General features: G+C 42.7%; 1 protein-coding gene across 1 annotated transcript in view; it reads left to right on the forward strand.

Annotated features, from left to right (window-relative positions):
- The window catches only part of MYO3B (myosin IIIB), a 429342-nt gene that overhangs the window by 208471 nt on the left and 205220 nt on the right, over window positions 1-15651 (forward strand). Inside the window, exons 15-20 of the mRNA XM_012812078.1 lie at window positions 2219-2345; window positions 3129-3339; window positions 4177-4324; window positions 5564-5717; window positions 6939-7027; window positions 8731-8860. Of these exons, the coding sequence (XP_012667532.1) occupies window positions 2219-2345; window positions 3129-3339; window positions 4177-4324; window positions 5564-5717; window positions 6939-7027; window positions 8731-8860 (859 nt within the window). The remainder of the gene's footprint in view (window positions 1-2218; window positions 2346-3128; window positions 3340-4176; window positions 4325-5563; window positions 5718-6938; window positions 7028-8730; window positions 8861-15651) is intronic.

Consider the following 15651-nt stretch of genomic DNA (forward strand, 5'->3'; position numbering starts at 1 on the left):
TAGTAGAGTAGGGTTTTTTTTTTAGAGTAGGGTTCTTATTCTTGCTCAGGCTAAGGGATCCGCCTGCCTTGGCCTCCAGAGTGCTAGGATAACAGGTGTACGCCACCACACCCAGCCCTGGGACTAGCATCTAAAAGTGAAGGGTTCAGTCCCACAAGGCTGCCTGGACTTCAGACACCCATCTTTTTTTTTTTTTTTGAGACAGAATCTTTTTATGTCACCCTTGGTAGAGTGCCATGGCATCATACCTCACAGCAACCTCAAACTCTTGGGCTTAAGTGATTCTCTTGCCTCAGTCTCCCAAGTAGCTGGGACTACAAGTGCCTACCACAACATCTGGCTATTTTTTTGTGTGTGTGTTGTTGTTGTTGTTTATTAGGCCCTGGATAGGTTTGAGCCTACCAGCCTTGGTGCATGTGGCTGATCATCCCAAGGTAAGAGGTTCAGGTTGCAGATAAACTCCATTCCATGTGATTATTGGTTTGGGCACTGAGCCCAGACACCAATCTTAAGTCCCTCATATTCTGCACTTCTGACTGACTAGCTATAAACTGGGAGCTCCCACAACCTCTTCCTCAGGTTTGCTAGAATTCACAGCTCACAGAACTCAGGAAAATACTTTACCTGCTATGACCAGTTTATTACAAAAGATACAACTCAGGAATAGGTAAATGAAAAAATGCATAAGGCAAGGTATGTGGGAAGGAACACAGAGGCTCTGTGAGCACACCACTCTCCCAGCACTTCCATGTGTTCACCAACTGGAAGCTCTCTGAGTCCTGTCTAGGGATTTTTAGGGAGGTTTCATTACATACACATGATGGTCTAATCATTGGCCATTGGTCATTAACTTAATTTCTGCCCTTGTCTCCTTCCCTGAAGTAGGGTAAGGGGGGCTTGAAAGCTCTGACCCTCTAATCACATGATTGGTTCCTCTGGTAAGCCCTCTTTATCCTGCTGCTATCTAGAGGCCCATCAAGAGTCATCTGGTTAGGGCGGCGCCTGTGGCTCAAAGGAATAGGGCACAGGCCCCATATACCGGAGGTGGCAGGTTCATACCCGGATCCAGTGAAAAACTGCAAAAAAAAAAAAAAAAAAAAAAAAGAGTCATCTGGTTAGCATGAACTCAGGTATGGTTGAAAAGGGCTTGTTGCAAATAAGAAAGACTCCTAAGATTCCTGTCACTCAGTTACGAGAGTTTTAGAAGCTATTGTGCCAAGAACTGTGGACAAAGATCAAATATAGTTGTCCCTTGTAGAGCATTGGTTACAGGATACCCTCCTCATAACAAAATCTGAGCATAATCAAATCCCACAGTTGGCTCTGTGGAACCCTTTTATATGAAAAGTCAGCCCTACATATGTGCAGGTTTCATATCCTGTGAATGCTGTATTTTTTTTTTTTAATCTCCATTTGGTTGTATAAGTAAATCTGTACAGTTCAAATTCAGGTTGTTCAGGGGTTAACTGTATATATTATTAACAACAGTATAATTTCACAGATATTAGATATTATGAGTCTTTCAAAATATTTCCTGACTTCGTAACCATGTAGTACTCTATCATTTAACATCAGAATGTTCTAGTGAGCTGTTAATGAATGCCCTCCCAGTGATTTCATAAAAGCTATATTCAAAAGAGTTTAAGGCAGTGGTTCTCAACCTTCCTAAGGCTGAGGTCCTTTAATACAGTTCCTGTGGGTCACAACCCATAGGTTGAGAACCTCTGATTTAATGTCGAAAGAGGTCTCTTGGCTTTGGAAAAAAGACTGAATCTGGAAGCCAGTATTAGAGTAAATGTCTAAAAGTGGTTTAAGAACAAAGAAAAGTACTTGTCTTACTTAATCATCCCAAGGTAAGAGGTTCAGGTTGCAGATAAACTCCATTCCATGTGATTATTGGGTTTGAGGCATCCTTGCTGGTGGTGTGGTTGAGGCTGGGTTGCTGAGAGTCCACACAGCAACAAGAAAGAGGATGGAGAAGGCGTTCTCACTCCCGCAAGGCCTGGGCCCAGAAGTGGCCCACATCATTCTGTTTGCTCCATGATTAAAACTTACTTATATGGCCAACCCTAACTACAAAGGAGGTTGGGAAGTTTGTCTACCATGCCCAGGAAAAAAGGGAGAATGAGCTTAGACAACTAGCAGTTTCCACCACAGGATGGACTCATTGGTTTGATTTGCCATGACCTTTAAACATGGTTCTTGATGTCCTTTCCAGGAGGTGCACTCTGTGTACAGAATTTTGGCTGGGATTTTGAATATTGGGAACATTGAGTTTGCAGCTATTTCTTCTCAACATCAAACTGATAAAAGTGAGGTACCCAATGCTGAAGCTTTAGAAAATGGTAATTATCTGATGCCTGTGTGCTGTGTTGCCAAAGCACATGTTTCTTTTACTTTCGTTGTTATTCAAGACTTTAGAATGTAATGCAGTTCTTGCTGATCTGTCTCCTGGCTCTGGATGTTTTCTGCTAGTTAGTATTTCCCCAAGGGTGGCCTGTGGAACATCAGGGCTCCTTCTATAAGCCCCAAATAGATGTTCTGCAGAATCTGTGGCGGATATATTTGGTCAGTGGATCTTAACCTTGGCTGCTTTTGAAAGTCATCTACAAACCTTGAAAAAATACTGGAGGTTGGGCCCCCCTCTGAACCCACTAAATCAGCATGTGCAGGAGAGAAAGCATCTGTTTATGTTTAAAGTTCTATTGGCAGTCGTGGTGACACAAGGAGTGACTATCCTCAGTTCTAAACAAACTGATTTAAATAAAGCAAAACCCTTTTTGTGGTAAACTGCTGGACATTTTAGGGCCTTTAATATACTAATGCCTTTTGTGACGTCCAAGGGGGAGTTGTAGTCTGCAGCTATTGTAAAGCTTTTTTGACAAAAAAAGAAAAAAAAACCATTTCCTCCCTTCTCCTTTTTTCACCTGATGCCATTGAAGTGTTTTCAGAATAGTTTGGGAGATACTGTGTCAGTCTGGATGCCTTTTGGGGTTAGGACCCTAGCTCTTTTATCTTTGACTCTAAACTAAAGTCACGTAGTAGTTGAATAAACACTATCAGACTGAATGAATGATGGGTGCAGGGCTGGCCACTCTCCCTAGTGTCACCCTTCCTCTTTGTTCCAGCTGCCTATGTTCTCTGTATCAGCCCGGAAGAGCTCCAGGAGGCCCTCACTTCCTACTGTGTGGTCACCCGGGGGGAGACCATCGTCCGTGCCAACACCGTTGACAGGGCTGCGGATGTCCGAGATGCCATGTCCAAAGCCCTGTATGGGAGGCTCTTCAGCTGGATTGTGAACAGAATCGATACACTCCTGAAGCCAGAAAAAAACATATGGCAAGTTCCCAGGGGAGCAGAGGCTGGGACAGAGCTGTCATTGCCCTAATGGCTCTCAGATTTTACAAATGGAAGTGTTTGGTCTTCTCTCGGGGGTTTCTTTAGCAAAGCTCTTAAGCTTTCTCCTTTAAAAAAACACAGTGAGGTCCAGGAGAGTTGACGTGTTCATACCTGAGAGGTGAATGATGGATGGAGCTGCTGAAGTGTAGGGTAAGGGAACAGGCCGGGCAGGGAACTGGACACCCTGAGCTCACATTGCATCTCTCCAGCTACATCAGCTGCATGTTCCAAGCCACAGTTTCCTCATCTGTAAAATAAGGATAGAAATACCCTCCTCATTGTGTTGTTTTTAGAATCAAACGAGACATTTCATGAAAAGTTTTAAGGCATAGCATCTGACATTGTTTTTACTACTTCTACTTTTTCTTTCCTAAGCAGGAGGGCTTTCCTATGTTGTAGAAGAACTGACAATATCAAATTCGGAAAAGCACTGTTCCAATTCAGCTTCGTGGGTAGACAGGCAGAATAAGTAAGCAGCAGCCGGAGCCCTTCAAACCAAGTGGCTCCTCTTTAATCTGTTTCATATATGGAGCTTCTCAGTAAGATTTTAAAGGATTCTACGGCTAAAAAAAAAAAAAAAGTATTTGAAAATACTGTTGAGAGACGGAAAGAATAAATTGTGTAAGACACTGGACTGTTTCTCCCCTTCCAGGTGTCAGGACACTGCTTTCCACATGTGGGTGGTGGATGTGTCAGTGGACACGTGGGCACACGTGTTCTCACCATCCTGCCATGGACATTTCCTCCTAAAGAATCGTATTCTTCTTTCTCATGCAGTCGTGCAGAGGATGGAATGAATGTGGGTATCTTGGATATCTTTGGATTTGAGAATTTTCAGAGAAATTCCTTTGAGCAGCTGTGCATCAACATCGCCAATGAACAGATCCAGTACTATTTCAACCAGCGGGTGTTTGCTCTGGAACAGGTAATAGTCAGCTTGGAGATAACCAAACCTGATGGGGAAAGATGTTCTCAAGCTACCCCCACGTTGAAGCAGAAACCCCGTTCGGCTAACAGCTAAAAGACTCTAGAGAACAAAGTAGGGTTGGGTGTTCCTTTCTAAGTAAATAGGAATCTAACTTTAGTGTGAAAAAAAGTCTTGATTTCTGTGGAAAGGAATGTTTCCTCATGAGTGGAGGGGGTGACAAGCCGATTATTTAAATGTTGCTTTCAAACTCTTTCCTTCATATTTCCCCAAATGCTGCATTCTCTTCTATTTTATTTGACTAAAAATATCTATGGTTCTGTCCAGAATGATGCAGGATCTGGAATTCAGGACATAGGTTCTTCAGTCCTCAGCTAGCCATCTCTGCTCCCCAGCTTCTCCGTACCATGTCCCTCGGTAACTGGAGGAGTGTTTCCAGGGAGGAGTAAGATACATTCTTGGTTTTCTAGAAACTGAAGTCATTGCCCCCTGAGCTTAGGGGTAAATAAAACAGAGTGAGAAACTAGTGGACTCAAGGATGAGGGGCTCTTTCCTGTAGCAACAGCCTGCCCGCCACAAACTCTTACTTACAGCCGAAGACTCTCTTCTATATGAAGTAATATGAAGTAGTTACAAGAATAAAACATTCTGACCAAGCCTCTTGGAGTCAGTGACAGTTTTTTATTTAATTCGGGTAAACACAAACACACTAAGGAAAAACAGCAGCATTGGCTATATCACTGGAGCTGAACAAATCTGAATGACACCCCTCTCCCCATCTGCCTGGCACAGAACTTGTTTCAGTTCAGGGTCTTACCATTTATTTCCCTGGGAAATCTGGGGTTTTTCTGGTTTTCCAGCCCAAGACAACTCCTTGGCAGAATCTTTGCAGAAAAGAAGTCCTTTTTCTGGTTTAAATCATATTTGCCACCAAAGTACTTTTTTTTCAGCTTTACTTTTTTTCTATATTGGTTTCTAAATTGGGAGTCACTAAGTATGTGTGCGAGAGATGCTTTTGCTAGCTTAAGCTGCCTGCCACAGACCACCTGTGAGTCAGATTAAAATGTGCAGCATCGACAGTGCTACATGCAGAAGATTCCTTTACTACACAGATAAAACACGCCCCATTTTCTACATATACATTCAGTGTTGCCAGATCCAGAAAGTCCATGCCACAGTGTCCTGGGTGGTCCAAAGGCCAGTTTGGGCTTGAGAGATTCACGCTCCCTTTCCCTCCAGATGGAATATCAGAATGAGGGCATCAACGCTGTACTCGTCGAGTATGAGGACAATCGCCCGCTCCTGGACATGCTCCTCCAGAAACCCCTGGGACTGCTTGCACTCTTGGATGAGGAGAGTCGGTTTCCCCAAGCAACTGACCAGACCCTGGTTGGTAGGTACCGTTTCGAAAAAAGGCATATGCACTTGGAATAGAACTTGGCTCATGTCATCAGATGAGTGTACTTTGATGAATTTCCCCTACATACATATTTTGGCTACCTGGTGGGTTATAGGAGTACAGACCCTGTTTTTAATTGACTTGAAGTGTCCTTGTAGAATTTGAGTCTTAAAGCAAACCCATCGCTATCCTTAAATCCTCCCACTGTCTCATTCCTGCCAACGTGAATACTATTACACTATGTCAATATCACTTTTTATACCTCCCTCTCCCTTACTTCCCATAACCAATACTTGCTTCCCCTCCTTTTTACACCTTCACCTTGTATCTTTTCCTGGCCCTCCATTCAGCCGTGGTCTGAGTTACTACAGAAGCCCTTTCTAGTCTTCTAGCTTCTAGGTTCCCACTTTCCCCCTCTGTCCCGGACACCTCAGCCCCTTTAATCTTTCTAAAGCCACCTTCTCCTTAGAGGTAAAGATAGGACCTCCTGCCATCAAAGGCACTCTGCTTTTTACCCCTGTTCTTCCCAAACTTTCCTTCTTCATTTTGAATCTTTAGTGTTTGACATGAGCTTTGTTTCTCACTTAGGTCATGAGATGCTTGGGGGCGATGAAGCCCCAAATCTTTCATCCCATCAGGGTGTAGCACACTTCTTCACACTTAGTAGGCTTTTTAACCACACATCAGCAATGGCAAAAATTGTTCAGAGAGGAACAGAAAGTTTTAAGCTTTTTCCCCAGACGAAAAATTGATTTGTGGCGGAAATTTACTTCTAGGAGTAGTTGAAATGTTTACCCCAAGGCCTTTCCTTTTATCTATATTGTCACAGTTGCAAAGATGAGTTTAAACCAGAGTTATCTGCCTGCATGGGATATGCTCATGGTTCTAAAGCTAATTGGCAAGGCTGCTGGTATCATCAGCGCCTTCGTGCTAGGAGTTCTTAGAAACAAACGGCTGGAAAACATGCAATCTCAGAGCACAGCCTGAGACGAAAGACAACGGTAAACATCTAAACACACACTCAATCATAAATGCCCCCACTGTGAGTGGTCCCTCTCCTCCTTTGTACATACAAAGAAGGTACATGTATCATGCTGGCCTGAGAGCCCTTATTCTGATTCACTCACGGATAGAGGAGCGTGTTTTTTTTTTTTTTTTTTTTTGAAAGGGCAAGCAATTCATATGGTAACTTTCTGATACGAAAATTCCATACAGATAAATTTGAAGATAATCTACGATGCAAGTACTTCTGGAGGCCCAAAGGCGCGGAGCTGTGCTTTGGCATTCAGCACTATGCTGGAAAGGTGAGGCGAGTGTGGCCGTGATTAGACCTGAGTTTGACAAAGGGGAAATGTCCCTATTACCGTGTTCGCTGCTCACGAAATTGCTTGCAGATTTCCTTCTCCTTTCAATTCTTCTTGAACACCTGATCATAATTCCCAAACTTTCTCAGTGCTGCCGCTCATGAAAAGTTGCCCCTGGCATAGAAGCAATTTCTCGCTGGGGTGGCCCACAGAGTTACCATCTGCTTCTCACCTGAGGTTTGGCCTAGGCCTGACAGCTCTCCAGAGAGAAAACATATTCCAGCTTTTTGCAGCGTTTAGTGGTGAATGTTCACATTCTAAAGTCATTTAGAGACGTGTAGGTAATGGAGGAGGGTTAATATCACAGTGGGACTCAATGTTTAGCACTTTAATCATCTGTCTAAGGGCCCTAAAAATGTCCAGATGAAAAGGGAAAAAAAAATTCACATCATTATCCAGATATTAAGCTTTTACAGCATTAACTGAAATTTCCATTTTTCATATATTATGCCTCAGTCTCAATTTCAAGTTCCTGAAGCAGATTAGTGACTTATTCAGGAAATTCTCTAGCCCTGTAGCCAAAGACTTGTTGCTGGTATTACTCCCCAAGGAGCCATTTGAATTATGGCTAATTGGTTCCTGAGGGGTCTGCTGAAGCCCTAGGTCCAGAAATGCGTAGGAGTTTAATAAAAGGCATTTTAGATTATTTTGCTGATTTGAGATGTATCAAAATTGTCTTTCATATTTTTATCATGACATTGAGACTAATTTTGCCTGATTAAATGTGGTTTGAAAGATAATTCTTGCACATGGAAAAGGGATTGTTTTTTTCCACACATAGTATTTTATGGCCTCTATTTTTGTTCTTTGTTAGAAATTGCAATTTAATTCTTGCTCTTAAAGACTTCATTCGCCTTGGCATCAATGTCTGACTGCATATTAATGTCTCCTCTGAGTCTGAGATACCAGAATCTGCCCCTTTCCCCTCCCCATTCCCTTCTGTCTCCTCTTCTTGTCTCCTTCCTCTCACCTCTCTTTCCATCTCTCTGTCCTTTTATACCTACCTCCTACTCACCTTTCTTTTCCCCTCCCTTTTTATCCCTCTTCTCCTGTCTTGATTTTAGGGGTGGAAAAGGATTTTTTTTTTTTCTCTTCATGCTCTGTGTCCTTTGCTGAATTTGCCATTCAAAGATTATTTGGTAGACAAGAGATTTTCTGAACTAGGTCTTCTGAGATCCAAGAAATGCTTAGCATTCTTGAGCAACCACTCAAATCTCATGAGTCCCTAGGAAGGCAATGAGAATACAGTGGTGAAGAGGATGGCGTCAGGCTTCTTGGGTTTTATTCCCTGAAATGTAGCCTCTTTCTAAGACTCTGTTTGCCCGCCAGTAAAAGAGAGATAAAGTGTTCGCCTCATAGGATAGGTGCTTTGTGCCTAGTGCCTAGTACATTTTAATAGCTCTTCTTTTGTGATATATTTCTGATAGGACACTTTTTCGCAAAGAGCACCTGGACAAGAAGCTAAGGTAAATTGACCTGTCATAATTTTTCCCTCTTATCTGCTGCTCTCAATTTAAAAGTATGACTATATCAAGCTAAGTTCCATGTAAAGGTCAACTAATGACTGACAGAGACGACTTGCCAGGGTCACTGGAGAGGGACAGTTGGCCTGGCTAACTTGCTATTTGCTATTTATATTGCAGGTATTATATGATGCTTCTGGAGTTCTTGAGAAAAACAGAGATACTCTTCCTGCTGATGTAGTTGTAGTCCTGAGAACATCAGAGAACAAGCTTCTTCAGCAACTCTTCTCAATCCCTTTGACCAAAACAGGTATCCTGGGAAGCCCCTGTGAGCCATGATCCTAATGCTCACACGAGATCCGCTGGCATTTTCTATTTAGTGTCTAAATACTGCCAGGGCTGTACTGTGAACATTGAACTTCTTTACGCAGTGGTAAGGATCTAAGTTCAAGAAAAGGAAAGTGATTGTTTCTTTTGAAGTTTAGTTGCACAGCATCAGATACACACACACACACACTTTCTATAACGTCGACTCTTAGGCGTCTCAGTTGCTTTGACTACATTTTTTTCATTCTTCCATTTATGAAACCATATGATATCGCTAATTCATGCTAAGCATTCTAGAGTAGTCTCAGTTTCCTTAGACTTATTGGGAAGATGGCTTCTATCCGTGTATGATTCCAAGTGAAAGGAATGTGGTGAATCAAAGGTCATCTGATCAGGGGTTCCTCAAAGGTCATCTGGTCTAGCTTCCCACCCAGTCATCAATCCCATTCCACCACTCTTCTAACCAACGTGGAACAAGTCCATCACTGGCCTACATACATGGCACTCACCTACTTATAGTCAGCTTCTGTTTGGTTTCCCATCATTCCTCATGCTAGAAGCAAGAAACTAGGGCCAAAGAACATAACTTCAAGGTCTCTGCTGTTTTGCCAAATGCATTCTAATTAGGTCAAGCTCCTTTGATTTACCTGGGATTCTGCTGCTTTTGGCTGGGCAGCCAACTCAATCTTCTCAAGGGCTTTATGTTTTTGAGGCTGTGTCTGGAAATAGCAGTGGTAAGCAGTGGTATGCCTTTAAGAAAAATGAGCAAAGTCAAGAGTGGTGGCCCACACCTATAGTCTCAGCTTCTTGGGAGGCTCAGGTGGGAGGATCACTTGAACCTAGGAGTTCTAGACCGGCATAGGCAACATAATGAGACACTATTTAAAAAAAAAAGAAAAAGAGGAGGAGAAACCTTTTTATTAATCCCTCTTCCTTTATTTGTTCCTGTTTCCTCTCTTGAAAGCATTGGCACCCATGGTGGATTCCAGGGGTCCTCTCACTTCAGCCTCCCAAGTAGCTGGGGCTACAGGCACCCACCACAATACTTGGCTAGTTTTTCTGTTTTTAGTAGAGTTGGGGGTCTCGCTCTTTCTCAGGCTAGTCTTGAGCTCCTGAGTTCAAGCAATCCATTCACCTTGGCCTCCCAGAGTACTGGGATTATAGATGTCAACTACAGTGCCTGGCCAACCTTGGGATCTTTGTGTACTAAAACAAGAGTGGCTGCGAGGTCTGATCTTTAGAAGCTTGTAGGGAAATGAAAAGCCTGGCTAAGAAAAAAAATCGTCAGCCTACATCCTTTATTTCATCTTAGCTTGGAAGGAAAATTGAAATCAGACTCTTAATTTTCTTCAAACATTTCTATAAACAAAACTAGTAGCAGGGTACCCATCAGAAGCCTGTACTCTAGCTTCCTTTCCAGGCCTTCCTTGGAGCAGCCAGAATCCAATTCAACATGGAATCCCAGAGCTGGGGAGCAGGTGTGGGCAGGGATGCCTGGTGTTTCCTCTCCAAGGACTCAGGAATGCAGACTCCTCATCAGGCGACTTCTGTGCAGAGGCAAAGAGATGGCCATGATTAATAGGGGATGTGCTGCCTGGGTGAAAAAAAAATCCAAATAACTCCTCATCTGTCATTTACACCCTCTCATAAATATGAGTAACTACTTGTCAAAACTATTTACAACTTTGGAATTTCCAATTTTTCAACCTTTGGCAAAATGAAAACCATTTCATGGCTCAGACCGCTAGGTGACGCCATGCAGAAAGCAAGGCTATGCAGAGCCCTGTCCTCCCTCGACTGGGCTAAATAAATGTGCCGGAGGAACAGAAACAAAGAGAGAGCTGCCGGCTGCTGCTGCTGCTGCTGCTGCTGCTGCTGCTGCTGCTGCTTTTCTTTTCTTTTTCCTTTCTTTTTTCTCTTGCTTTTTTCCCCACAGAGCTTTCCTCCTGTCTTGTAACTCTTTCTGTTTCTTGTTCTGAAACTACACTCTGCACCACCTGAGGGAAACAGAAGGGGAAAATAAATAAGATGTGAAACACATGTGATATGCCCAAAAGCTTCCTTGCATTCCTGATCTGTCTATTATACACATATAATAATTTCGTTTGAAATCCTCAGCTTGATTTTTCCCCCCACATTTTGAGTATAATTAACAAGCCACAAGTAAACATCACAACTAATAAACATGATTTTAGTTCCTTTTTCTGGAATTATTTATGTAAAAATGCATTCAATCAACAAACGTTTATAGACCAGCTTTTTGTAATAAGGTACTATTTAGGCAGTGAGGGGAGTACAAAGGTAAAGGTAATGCAGCTTTGCCATCAAGCAACTAGAACTTTCCATGCCCTGTCTAGAATTGGGCACTAATTTACCTTGTGACAATACTTGTCCTCAAACCTCGGTTCTAAAGTGATTGTGTATCCTGTGTTGAGTGTCAGAATATTAATGATAAGCCTCTAAATTTTAAAAACACCCACATTCTATATGTTTTGGTTTTCTCACATTACAGCCTTTGAAGGTGGGAAAATTTCATCAGACAGAAATAGATGGTTGTTAATTGCAAATACTCGTTTCAGGCACAAGCCCCTTTTGAAGGGGGAAGTGGCTATACATCTTGGCATTCCCACTGGAAGGAAGGTCACACATATCCTGGCATTTTGGAAAAGAATAGACTAATATTTTCAGTGTAGGAGAAGTTCTTTATTTGTCACTTTTATTTTTTTTTATCCTGCTTCAAAACATTACATAATTGTTTTATTAAAATTAAATGAAAAAAATGGAAAAAAAATTAAATGGAACACTAGTTCAGTGAGCATAAATATTGTGGATAATTACTTTACAAACCTCTTTGGGGGGGGATGAACTATGGGGAGGAAGAAAAGATATCAAAGCTGGGGAGCTTTGGAGACTTAAACTTAAGAATTAGCCATAAACTTAAAAATAGGTTCATTGTTGGACTCCTCAGTTTCAAAAGGGGAAAGCATTTGTTAAGAAGACTCCTAAGAGCCAGGCGCTGTGGCTCATGCCTATAATCCCAGCACTCTTGGAGGCTGTAGCCGGTGGATCCCCTGAGTTTAAGAGTTTGAGACCAGCCTCAGCAAGAGCGAGACCCCATCTCTAAAAATAGCCGGGTGTTGTGGCAGGTGCCTGTAGTCCCAGCTACTTGGGAGGCTGAGGACATCGTAGCTCACGGCAACCTCATACTTTTGGATTCCAGAGGTCCTCTTGCCTCAGCCTCCCAAGAGGTGAGAGGACTCCTGGAGTTTGGAGAGGATCCCAAGAGTTTGAGGTTGCTGTTTGAGGGAGCTGTGATCCCACAAAACTCTACCCAGGGCAATAGAGTGAAGCTCTGTCTCAAAAAAAAAAAAAAAAAAAAGAAGAAGACGACTCTGAAGGGATGTTGGCAGTGCTCTGGCTCCTGATTTGGTGATGGTTACATGGGTGTTTGCTTTGTAATATTCACTATGTCATCCATTTCTGTTTTACATATTTTTCGGTATGCGCATTCTATTTCACAGTAATTTTCCTGCCAAAAGATAAAGAAGACCTTTTAAGATGCAAATAAAAACATTAATTTTTTTTTTTTTTATCAAAGGATTCCTTACAGTTAAATTGAGGTTTCCTGGTAGATTGCTGCTGTCCTTTGCTTTCCAAAGCAGGTGAGCCCTTGGCTGACTTTCTTGTCCTTTCAAGTGAGCCTCCTCCCTGGGCAGGCAACTGTTTCTTCCCGGTGGCTATCAAGAAGTACAGTCACGTGCCAGTTAATCATGGGGACACTTTCTGAGAAACGTGTCATTAGGCAGTGAAAATCATAGAGTGAACTGGCACAGGCCTAGGTGGTACCGCCTGTTACCGTCTAGGAGGGATAGCCTATTCCTTCTAGGCTACAAGCCTAAACAGCATGTGACTGTGCTGGATACTGCAGGCATCTGGGACACAATGGTGGGTATTTGTGTGTCTAAATCACTCTCAATGTAGAAAAGGTAGAGTGAAAATATGTTAATATCATCTATGGCCACCCATCATTGTGTATGTGGTCTGTTATTGACCAAAACATTGCCACGCAGCACATGACTGTATTGGGGCTTGGTTTAATTTCTTATCAGGTTGAGAGGATCAAGCTCTCTGTGTGTGTAAACATTATATAACATCAGAGATGATATCCCATTGGCATTTTCATATTTCTGCCTCCACTTTACTGTTCTTGTTGCAAGTTGTAGAGTACTGAAGAGATTAAAAGCCAGGGCAATGAAATCCGAAGGCCCAGGGTTGTTGGGAGGGGTCCTCCCAAGTTTCTGCAGCCTGCGATGGGGACACACAGATGCATCTGGTGGCAGAGCGGTCAGTGCCTGAGGGGTGCAGTCTTGTCCCCAGGTTTTCAGTGATGATCCGGTGAGAGAGGCTGATCTGTCAGTATAGATGCTCTTTTCGCTCTCGGGCTTCTATGTACGCACAACCACTCTCTTGTGCCTGCCCATGGCCCACTTCAGACGGGGTGAACTTTCCTTTGTACTCCCTCCTATTGACAGCAAATACTGTGAAGATTTTATGCCTGAAAATAAGATGTGGCAGCAACACTGCTTTCTAACCCTTCAGCTGGGACTTTTCAAACTGAATGACTGAGGTGGAAAAACATGAAAAGGGAAGATGTTAGAACGGGGACTCGCAGCCTATTTTCCTGTTTGAGGAGTGTTCCACTCGCGACTAGTAAACTGAGAGAAAAGTTCAAAGGGCTGAGGGGAAGAAAGAGAAGAGGTTTCAAAAAGAACTTGAAAAATTCATTTCTCTCTTTGAATCATGAATTCTGACTTCCAAAGAGCAGTTTGGGCTTTTAAAGGAGTTAGGAGCTTGGAAGAAAGTAGAAGCCATAAGAGTAGCACCAGCGGGAACATTCTCTGAACCTCAAAGTCCGGTTTTGCTTCAATGCCTAGAACTGAGTTTTGCCTCCATTACTACCTTTGTCAGAACTCTCAGGTCTCTCCCTTAGAATGTCATTTTCAGTGAAAGTCAACGGGAACGTCTCTCTTTCTTGACTTTTCTATGTTCCTCTTTATATCTGGATGGGGGACAAGATGAGTTTCCACCTTATAGTGTCTGTGGAGCACTACAGCACCCTCCCTGCTGAATGCCTTCCCATTGGTGATCTGATTCCTGATCCTGTAACTCCCCAAGGGGGCAGCATTAAGTGCTTAAGAGAACACCTTTGGGTAACCACCTCTCAGTTTCCATTTTCCATTTATATCTACCTCTCCATCCTAATAGTTCAGCAAAAGGGTCTGGCAGATGAGCTGAATCCAAGTGACACAGCTTCAGGGCTCCAGACAGTGCCCAGGTCTACTTGAAATGGATGCTCTGATGGGCCAGCCCCATCAGGAAGCCCTGGGAAGTGAGTTCTTCCTTATAAACAAACAAATTCTTTCTATTTACGTTGAGAATATGTTTCCGTTGATAGATAATTAAGTGTTTAGTATCTGTCTAGATATGGTCTTCTGCATAGGTGCTTTCCAAGAGGAATAAAAGAGGCCCAGCAGTGGTTCACACTTATAATCTTAGCACTCTGGAAGGCTGAGGCAGCAGAGTTGCTTGAGTTCAGGAGTTCAAGACCAGCCTGAGCAAGAGTGAGATCTCAGCACTACTAAAAATAGAAAAATTAGCTGGGCATTATGGTGAACACCTATAGTCTCAGCTACTTGGGAGGCTGAGGCAAGAGGATCAGTAGAACCCAGGAGTTTGAGGTTGTTGTAAGCTAGGCTGATGCCACAGCACTTTAGCCTGGGCAGCAGAGTGAGATTTTTGTTTCAATAAATAAATGGAATAAAAGAAAGTCCGAGCCAGAATGGTCAGAAACAAATAATGCCAATTCCCAAAATGTATAAAGGATGCATGAAAAATGTAAATTCTGAAGAAGTGTGTTAATCCATAAGTGAGGCAATGTAAACGTATTTTTAGAAGTAAAAACAGAAGGAAAAATCAGGGAAATGTTATGGATCAACATGGAGGAAAGACTTCTTTAACCTAGGAGAGACTTCTTAAAATAGATGTTTTTTAAAACAGGAGATTAGAGAAAATTGGGCAGTTTGGGAGTAATGAGGCATTCTAAGCTAGAGTCTACAGAACTGGAAAAGAGGGCGGCGCCTATGGCTCAAAGGAATAGTCTGCCCCATATGCCGGAGGTGGTGGGTTCAAACCCAGCCCTGGCCAAAAACTGCAAAAAAAACCCCAAAACCAAAAACCAGAACTGGAAAAGAGAGGGAGGTCAAGTGGGGGAAATTAAGTGAATAGGACATTGGAAAAAGAACTCCTTAAGCAAGGAGGAGGGTGTAAGGAGGAAGAAGATAGGAAAATGACGGCAAGCTAGTTCAAGGGTAGTTCATGATGCTGATCTGAGCTGCTGTGGGTGGTCAGGGTGGTCTCCGAAGAGCACAGCTTCTGGGTGAGAAAGGAAAACTTGAGCATGGTGTCAAAGACTGATTAGTGAGAGCCAGGGTGTACCAAGGAGTCTGTGTGTAGCTGTGTGTACACATAGTTGCTCAAGAGATACTGTTACATTCTAGATTTAGATCTAGCATCCAATGTGAGTTAATTTTTATATAAGATACAAGACTGAGGTTCATTTTTTTTCCATTAAGTATGTCTGTCCAATTGTTCCAAAACCATTTATTGAGATTGCTGTCCTTTCTTCCTGATTTGTTTTTGCACCACTGTCAAAAAGCAGTTGGTTATATACGTATGGGTCTTTTACACTGATCTGGGTATCTGTCCCTTCACCTA

The sequence above is a fragment of the Otolemur garnettii genome, unplaced genomic scaffold, assembly GCF_000181295.1.
Source record: "Otolemur garnettii isolate 467f Iridium unplaced genomic scaffold, OtoGar3 scaffold00187, whole genome shotgun sequence".
Classification (NCBI taxonomy): domain Eukaryota; kingdom Metazoa; phylum Chordata; class Mammalia; order Primates; family Galagidae; genus Otolemur; species Otolemur garnettii.